Source organism: Egretta garzetta, unplaced genomic scaffold (genome assembly GCF_000687185.1).
Source record: "Egretta garzetta isolate BGI_Z169 unplaced genomic scaffold, ASM68718v1 scaffold11, whole genome shotgun sequence".
In the NCBI taxonomy this organism is placed as follows: Eukaryota; Metazoa; Chordata; class Aves; order Pelecaniformes; family Ardeidae; genus Egretta; species Egretta garzetta.
Genome location: NW_009258621.1, coordinates 2,764,005 through 2,773,050, shown reverse-complemented (window position 1 = coordinate 2,773,050; position 9,046 = coordinate 2,764,005). Strand labels below are relative to the sequence as shown.

At 47.1% G+C, this 9,046-nt stretch overlaps 1 protein-coding gene across 1 annotated transcript in view; it reads right to left on the bottom strand.

Annotated features, from left to right (window-relative positions):
- Nucleotides 1–9,046, bottom strand: part of FOXN2 (forkhead box N2) — a 31,972-nt gene that overhangs the window by 10,592 nt on the left and 12,334 nt on the right. Inside the window, 2 exon segments of the mRNA XM_035903650.1 lie at nucleotides 1,677–1,801; nucleotides 8,748–9,046. The exon segment at nucleotides 8,748–9,046 is cut by the window's right edge and continues 51 nt beyond it. Coding sequence (XP_035759543.1) covers nucleotides 1,677–1,801; nucleotides 8,748–9,046 — 424 coding nt within the window.

Genomic DNA, 9,046 nt, shown 5'->3' with positions numbered 1-9,046 from the left:
CCTACACCTAATTTCAGTACATTGTATTTATAAAAGATCGGACTGATCTTGAAGACCTTGGAGATATTAGAAACTTAACTGGTCAAGGCTCTGAACGACCTGCCTTAGGCTGAGTCTGTTTTGATCCTCTGCTCATCTGGCTGGACAGACAACATCCAGAGGTCCCTTCCCATCTGTATTATTCTCTACGTTTTAAAGTTGGACCGTGCTAGCATAGACACGGTGTTAACAAAGCTTTCAAGGACCTAACCTTCAGTCGAGTTGTACTGAAAAACAGAAGTCCATACCCTTATGTAGAAACGTTATTGCCTGTAAAAACATTATTGTCTAGAGTCTAATTACAGTAGTTTCAACAATCTTTGTTCCCATAAAACAAAGCCTGATGATACCATCAGCCTTCTCATACTTCCCAATTTGACTATTTCTTAATATTTAAATGCTTCAGGGTTATTTTAGTAACGCTCCCATTCCAGCAGAAAGCTGGAAAACAGGATACTTCTGCCTGGCTCATTCAAACCCAAGATGACCCTTTACGGCTCAAGACAGCTGGAAGGTTGGAGTCCACTATTACATCTTGTAGGTTACAAGCCCAATTGGAAGAGCCCATGCCACACAAATCTTCAGCTGCTGCCAGGCCGCTAAGGCTTACACAGGGCTGCAAGCTCCCAGGGTCAATGTCCCCTTTGGGCCCTTAGAAAGGTCTGCTAAATGTTATCAGTTTTACATCCTGCTCCAGTAATCCCAGTTCCTCCTGTTTATTAAGGAAACTCCTTGCAGTAAGGTTAAGGCATAGGGCAATGTACAGAGGCCTTAATTATCTCTCATCTCACCCAAATTCTTTGCTGAACTAGATAAACCAGCCATGTGCCTACCTAAGAACTGAGCTCACCAACAGCAACGCCTTCCTCTCTGCTTTCTGTCCTCTCCGTCCCACCTCCAGAGGCTGACCCAGATGCCGTTCCTTTTCCTCTACTGAGGACGCATGACGCTGACTTCATATTTCTCCAAAATCTATTGCCTAATCTTAAAATGTGTCGGATGAGGAAGCTCCGATTTCAGAAGTCTTGCATGCCCCACCTCAGAGTATGTTTATGGTAAAAGGCTGTTCTTCCCATCCCTGCCGCAAAAGGCTTTTAACAGCCTCGGAAAAAACCACCCTTCTCTTAAACCAGCCTCTCTAACCACTTCAAGATTGTAAAAAGTTGCTTGTTTTTGACAACAGCATAGAACATACACATTTTATAACCAGACAGGTGACTTACGGGAGAAGACACACACCTCCTTCCAAGCTAGCAGCACCAGGCACCCTAGATCAGTCCTGGTGAACTGTGCTTGAAGGAGGCTTTTGCTCCAGTGCCTGGGACTGCCTGCCCTCCAGAGAAATGGGGCTCACCAGTAAGCACCCAGCACAGCCCCAACCCTCTTCTTTTAAACTGTCCCACGTTATAAAGACGACTGGGACACAAACCCCAGATCTGCTATCTGGGAAGCCTGAGCTGTGCTATCTGAGAAGCCTGAGCTCATTACATCTCCTCACCTTGTCTCACCTAAGCCCCACTCAAATTCTTCTCCCAGGTGGCAGCTGGTAACAACGCGTCGGCATCCGCGTGGGCATTTCCTCTGCCAGGGGGAGTAACACAACCACGCACCGTGCTCGGATGAGAAAATTCACCTACCTTGGTGGTGACGCTGGCGGAGTATAAAATGCAAGTGCTGAGGGAAAAGGCTGCTTTTTCAATGCTTGGACAAGATTAGGTTTATATTCTGGGTCAACGCACCATAATGAACCTTTTCCATTCACCTGCAAGAAAGAAGTGCTGCAAATTAGAAAATCCAGGACCAGGATGTTACAGTCAGTCCTAATTTAATATTCCCAAGATGTAGCAAAATGCAGTGACGTGGGCATCCACCACTGTACAGCTGATGTGCATCACCTGGGGATACTCCTAAACCGAGCGCATGGTGCCAGGACCCTCGTTATACGGTATGGAAACACCCGTCTTGCAGCTTGGGATAGCATCTCCAACGCCCCATTTCCATTCATGTTCATCCACTGAAAGCTGTAAACCTTATTCAGACACTTGGTAAGTACAGCTGTGAGTTTAAGGATCTGTCCCAGGCATCAGTGAATTGATCAGCAGTCTTTTAATTAACAGGTTTCTAAGTAAGAAACCAAAGCACCTTTCCCTTTGCTTAGATATGGCCACATACCAATTTAACTGTACACCACTCTGTCAAAGCAACTTGCCGGATGCCCAGCTACAAAATGGATTATTCCCACTTTTTCAAAATCTGAAAACCTAATTAATATATTTTTGATGCACCTAACAATGCAAGCACCACTGTGCTAGTCATTTTTTATATTCAATTTGATACGCCAAAAGTTAAGCAAGATAAAGCACCTCCTGCTCCTCTCAAGGGTTTCTTTACATACTTACTATATAAAGAAAAACACCTGGGTTTTGAGCCTGCTAGTTCTTGCAACATAAAGAGGAAAATTAAACAGGAAAAGTTAAAACAGTTCTATAATTACTGACCTGACAGATCAGCTAACAGCTCTACAGGTAGCAGCGCCAGCTTTTTGGGGGGGAAACAGATTGTTACGGAGTGGTCATGCACATGGCAGAAGGATAGGGCAGCTCTACACCTGAATGGGAAGATCTTTCTATAGGATTCTGGGGGGGGGAAGTCACAGAGCAAAATCCCAAGTTTCGGGGAGCACCTCCTGTGAGGCCAGCTGGCCTCCTGTGCCAGTATCAAGGGGGTATTAATGCCACTTTATGGATGGATACTCCATGACCTAATTTAAGATTGAAAAGGACCCACAAAGCATGTAAGTCTGTGGTCCTATTTAAGTCACAGTATGTTTCCCCAAAAAGAGGAAATATTTTGCTATCAGGAGTGAAAAATCAAATCAGGGAGAGCTCCAGCTGAGAAAAAGAGAGATGCTGCTCCATAATTTTAGCTGAAGCCACTGCCTTTCATAAAGATCTCTGAGCTGCAGCATCCGAGTTATTTTTTTAACCTGAATCTTTCTTATACTCATCTTTTCATGGTAAAACCGAGCACAGCCTGTAAGATACCTATCAAGAAGCCTACCTTTAATTAAACAGCCAATTCCTTCACCATGGTGACCGGCAGGATGATTTAGCCTGCTAGGTACTAATGGGGGTATCCTCCCAACTGGCTCCATCCAGAATCAGCCCAACTGGCTGCCATCTCAATGACAGACCCGATCCCTTCCCCACACCTCTCCCAGAGCTGGACCGCTTCCCTGGCCAGCCAGCTGGCTCATTACTTTTCCCCTGTAAAAGACCCTGCCTAACTCTGGCTTTTTCTCCCCACCCTTCAGTAGCTTTGAAGCTCTCACCCCCAGGGAGCAGCAGGAACACACCACCCCTGCTCTACACCATTTTATCTGCTACTTTAGGTGAGCACTTCTACTTGACGCCTAATTCAGTTCAGCTGTGGGCTGCAGCGGAGTGAGAATGGGTTTAGTTTCCCTCTTTCATCTGCCCCATCCCTGGAAACATTCAAGGTCAGGTCTGAGGGGGCTCTGAGCAACCTGATCTGGTTAAAGATGCCCCTGCTCATTGCAGACTGGGTCGGACTAGATGACCTTTAAAGGTCCCTTCCAATTCAAAGCATTCTATCAATCTATGAATCTTCCCAGCCGCTCAATCCACCAGCTTGCTGCCCTGCCAATACAATGCAGTGATTTTGGGTGAGTATTGCAACAGCAGGCTGAACCGGGGCACACCTTGGAGCCAACACGGACACTCAATCCAATGCAAGAAGTGATAAACAGGGTGACTTCTTCTTTGGGTAGGAAGATTGGGTTAGGTGTAAAGCAAAACCACACCTCCACCCACCATTATTTGTACACAAAGCAGACATCGAGCAAAAGAGATGATGCCCATGGGGCTGCTCGTGTCTTGTGACTGTGCTCATATCTGCTGCTTAGCAAAGACACACAGTGGAAAGCCAACACAGGTCTGGAGTTAGTGCCACGCTTTAGGGGAAAGCCGTACACAACTGGGGCTGAAAACCCCATAAAGCACACATACACCCAGCTTTAAAACAAACCTGCAGTCTAACCACAGCAACAACAACAAAAAAAATACCGTGCCATTTCTCCTAGCAAAGACAAAGCCTAGGCAATCCAAAATGCTAAACCAGCTTTGGAGGTTACTACTTCATGTCAACCATGGGACAACTGTTGATGTGCTAGATGAAATGTAGATGTAACTTTTATTATACCATCTACCAAAACATCCCTCCAGAGTCACAGCAGAGTGGCCCCAAGCTGTTTTGACTCTCCATCTCAAAACGAGCAGGCAGTTAAATTGTTCCGAGATTATTTTTTTGGTCTATCATCTCTTCTGCATCTTTCTTATTTGACTTGCAGGATTTTATCTACCCAAACAAAGAAAATTGGGAAGGAAAATAATTCCTGCATTTTGAAGCGCTAGACTATTTCGTAACAACAGTAAGTTTCCAATCCCCAGCATTTTGGGGCTTGATTATAGCAATATGGGTTGGAAACAAGATGCTCCCCATGGTGCAGCCTTATCCTTTACCACCACCCTACCATGGTGCTTCCTCTCCTAGCAGTGAAGTATGACCACCGAGTATGACCAGATCAGCGAGGAAAGCTCGAGGAGTGACCACAGCGGAGCAACTCAGCTGGTACAGGTGGCTCGGGCTCGCTGCAGAGGCAGACACCCATCCCCGTGCTGCAGAAAGCCCTCCATGAGCTTCAGCCCTGGACAGCGGCCCCGGCTCCATCAGGTAGGGGCAGTTCTCACCAGCTGCTTCCACTTGAGCTAGGTGAACCACTGGAAAATATTGAGTGTGTGCATGGAGGTATATTGTATATTCACCCAGAGGTTTATCAGATAACAGACCTCTCTCTCCTATCTCTACAGGTTTATAGATGGGACCTGCTCTTTGCCCGAATAGTTGAATAGCCACACTGATTACCACCACCTCTTGTCCAAAAAAAAAAAAAAGACAAACCCTAAAAGAGAGATCTGTTGGAAGATATTCAAGCCCTGTCCCCCCTCCCCAGCCTCCAGAGGAGACAGTGGCAGGGCCACATCCACATGAGCAGCAGACTGTCAAATTGATGCTCATCGTGGGTGGATGCCACTCATGCCTCCTCAAACCTTTTCTCCCCAGTGGCATTGATTAATAAAAAATCCCCCAACCCACAGTTGTAAAAACAAGCCTAGCAAAGAGCAGGGAGACTCTTCAGGGCTTCCGACTCCAAACCACTTTTCACTTCAGGTCTTCCCGTGCTCCCTCACATAAAGCAATAACCCACTGTAGACCTCTCTCCCCCCAACCCAAAGGCTGTGCGAGAGTAGTTAAGACGCGAAGAGCATTAGCAATATCTTCTGAGAACCACTAGGCTGCGATCACACCTCCACATCTTTAGGGGCACCAGGGCCACAGCAGGTATGCTGGAAGGTGTGCAGGTGCCCCAGGGACCAGCTCCTCCAGCCTCCCTGGCTTTGCATCAGCTCCAGCTCCCAACCACCATTACCAGAGAACCACTGAAACCTTGTCCATCTGGATGACTGCAGACAGGAGCTCAACTGCAACTCTAATAAGAAAGGGTATTTCAGCTCGCAAGTCTATCACCTGGGGTAAACCTTGACAAACCACTTAGATACAGCAGCATCATAAGATGTGCATACAGAAAGGGTAACACGTATTTTAGCAGAGATTTGACGTACAGACATCCTGTTTCCATGGCATGAGAAGTTCCTCCTCTCAGCTGCAGCAGTGGCTCATAAAACATCTCAAAGCAGTTACTTTCCCTTCAGCACCCTTCAACTCATTAAAAGAAAACTGTAATGTACAATATTTTTCAGCGATCCAAGCAAGGAGAGCCTTCCCTCAATCTCTGCTGAATGCCATCCTAGACTCCCGAATGCCCGCAGCCTGCTGCGACAGGCAGGGTGAAGGTATTTAGCCAGCTGATACGAATATACGTGCAAACAGAACAACCATCCACAGCTAAGTCTGCAGCACGATGTGGTACAGCTTGGTGGAAACAGCTCTGAGGAGCAAGAGAGTTGGTGCTGGGGGATCACCTGCATGTGCCTTGGAGGTTTTTTTTTACTCCAGACCTGCTACAGCAGGGTCTTGTGGACATCTAGGAGCAGACAGGACACAGCAAGCACGCTCCTGCAGCACCTCTTCAAGGTTAGCACCAGCCAAAACAAATCCAGTTCATGTGTCCCGAAACTGCCCTGCGGTGCCAGCTCACATGGGTAGGTGGAGGAAAAAAAAACCAACAAAAAACCCCAGGAGATTCACTTTGAAACATGAAGCCCAAACCAAAATATTAGCATTATGGCAAACATGAGGAAGGACTCTTCCTACTTTTGCTGCCAGACCTCCAAGAGATGATTTTGTAGCTGATGGCTGGCAGCAATAGCCAGGGAGGTGTCAGAAAGCAGCCTGCCCAGATTCATTCGAAAGGCTTTAAAACCCTTCTTACCCTGACGTTACAAAATAGAACCTGCTCCTCTCATGCAACATGCCATAGGTACCTTTGCTTCCATGGGCACTTGGGATGGAAGAAAGCTGACTACGTGCTCCCTTCAAGACACAATTAAGATGCCATTAACAAAGGAAAAAAATGGAAGAGAACACAAAATTATCTTGCCCTCTCAGAAAAGCACCCAGAGGCATTGCTAGCGCATGGCTACAGGCAACGCAACCAGCAGGACAAGCTTGCAAGCTACGGCCGCTCGCTGCAAGAAGTGATACCTGAAGAGCTCATCCAAAGGGGTCTGCAGCGTTCCTGACATCCCCCATGGAGTCTGAGCATGCCACCATGTGCCACGGACTTATTGTGCAGGAAGAATCTGGAGCAGTACCCTTATCTCGTCCTTTGCTAAGCAGGGCAGCAGATAAAGATTTAACTACTGTGTGTTGGAAATGGGGAGGCTCCAGCAAAGTTTCAGGAGGGGCTTTTTTGGTGGGGGTTTTTTTTTTTTTTTTGGTAAATGCAGTTTCCGTTCTTAAGAATTAAGAGAGTTGTGCAGTCTCTAGAGCCTTGGGAAAACGCTGACAGAGCACATCAGCATCACCTTACTTGTAGGGGTGGTACCTACTCTATGTTTGGTTTTTCCTGCTAGAGGCGTGACATCTAGCAGCGAGCAATCCTTTGGCTTTCCTTCAGCCACCCTGAGCCCAGCAATACTGGTGGGGTTGGCAGGGTAGGCAGAGGACCCAGCCGTCTCAAGCTCCTGCCACCCCCAGGCCAAGACACAAGGTTTGACTGGCAGCTCCTAAACAGCAAGGATTTCCAGGATGGAAATGGCTGATACACAGGCAGCAGGATTTAGGAGATTTCCCTTCCCTGCCCCAAGTCTTCTGAAACTTGTGTGTCCCTCCCTAGACAGAGCCCTTCACACAGGCACAGCTTGCAACGTCTCAGTTACTCCATCACAGCACCTGGAGCCCCATTAAAAGCCCATCCTAACACTCGGTAGGACTCAGCTATGGGAGGAGTTACTGGACTTGCATGGCAGTAAAAGGCTGGGGTTTTTTTTCAGGGCAAAGCTGCTGCTCGGGAAAAAATAAAACACCCTAACAATTTAATGTAAAAGCAGGGATACTGAGAAGCAGTGACGTTCAGTCCTACCACTGCAAGGCAGCCCTTCACGGTGCCTGTATCTATGGTGAGGGGCTGTCAAGCATGCCAGGCATTGCATGCATTTCTGATAACAAGCCTATTACCACTTAGGCTGACCTCCAAGCACACAGGTCCAGGATTTGTTTGTTGACTTTTGGTATGTGGTTTGCTGGTTTACTTAAGTCAGAGCTGGCTCTTTGAGGAATGGGATGGGAAATGAGAGAGGGAGGAAGGAAGTCACTAGTAAAATCACACAAATCAGAAGAATAAAGAATGCGTACTGAAAAGACTTTAAGAAGTGAAGCTTGTGTCTGCGCCACGTAGAGGCACACGCTGGTATGTTATGACAGACGTTAAAGACATACAGTATATTAAATGCAGGATTTAAGATGGTTATTCAAAAGCTAGAGCTGTGCTAAGTGTAAGAGAAGATCACAGGTGAAAAAGCCAGTTTAATATTCAAAACAGCTTTCAGACTGAGAAAATGCTCAGCCACATACAACCAGCGTGCCTGCAAGCAAGGGCGCCCTGCAGAAGACCGCATCTGCACCCGAACGGGCAACGCCTGTGCTAGCCAAGCTGGGAAGCTGCTTGACATCCTGCAATCTCTTCTGCTTCCCAGTGCAATCGTAGCCATGGCCGTGCTGGAAAAGCAGGGAAGGAGGAACACACCCCGAAATTTCAGCGTGGGAAAACAGAGAGAGCATCAGTTTCAGAAGCTTCAGCAAAAAGACATCCTAAGACAGATGTCTGAAATTTCAGGCTGGGTATTGCAGGCTAACAAAGTTGTAAGTAAGTAGAAACAGGATCCTTTGCAATAGCATGTCAGCCAGCTTTAAAAGGAATGCATTACAGGTAGCTCTGCCCAGGTCAGTGCTAATAACAAAACCAAGAGACTTATGTCATCCTGTGATTTGTCAGAAGTGGCATTTCCAAACCATCCCCAGCTGCAAATAAAGTGTTAGAGGACATGGAGAGGGAAAAAAAAACAACCAAAACACACAACCAACAACAAGTCCTTAAGAACAACTGAGTCTTCTCCATTTCCCCCTGAATTTCAACCTTGAACCACCTCCCTCCCGTCAGGTCTCACCTTGCCATGGCTTCGCTCCACCTTTCGGAAACACTTGTTCAAGGAGAGGTTGTGTCGGACTGAGTTCTTCCAGCCAGTGGGTGCCGTGGCGAAGTAGGGGAAGCGCTCCAGGATCCAGCTGTAGATTTCTTTAACTGGCAAGCTCTTGTTGGGGGAATGCTCGATCGCCATGTAAATGAGAAGGCTGAAAGAGTAAGGGGGTTTGGAAGTGGAGGATTTTTTTTCAGGGTTCTGGTAGCAGGATGGCGAGAAGGATGGCACGCTGTCACCCTCAATGTCATATAAGGGGCTGACGATCG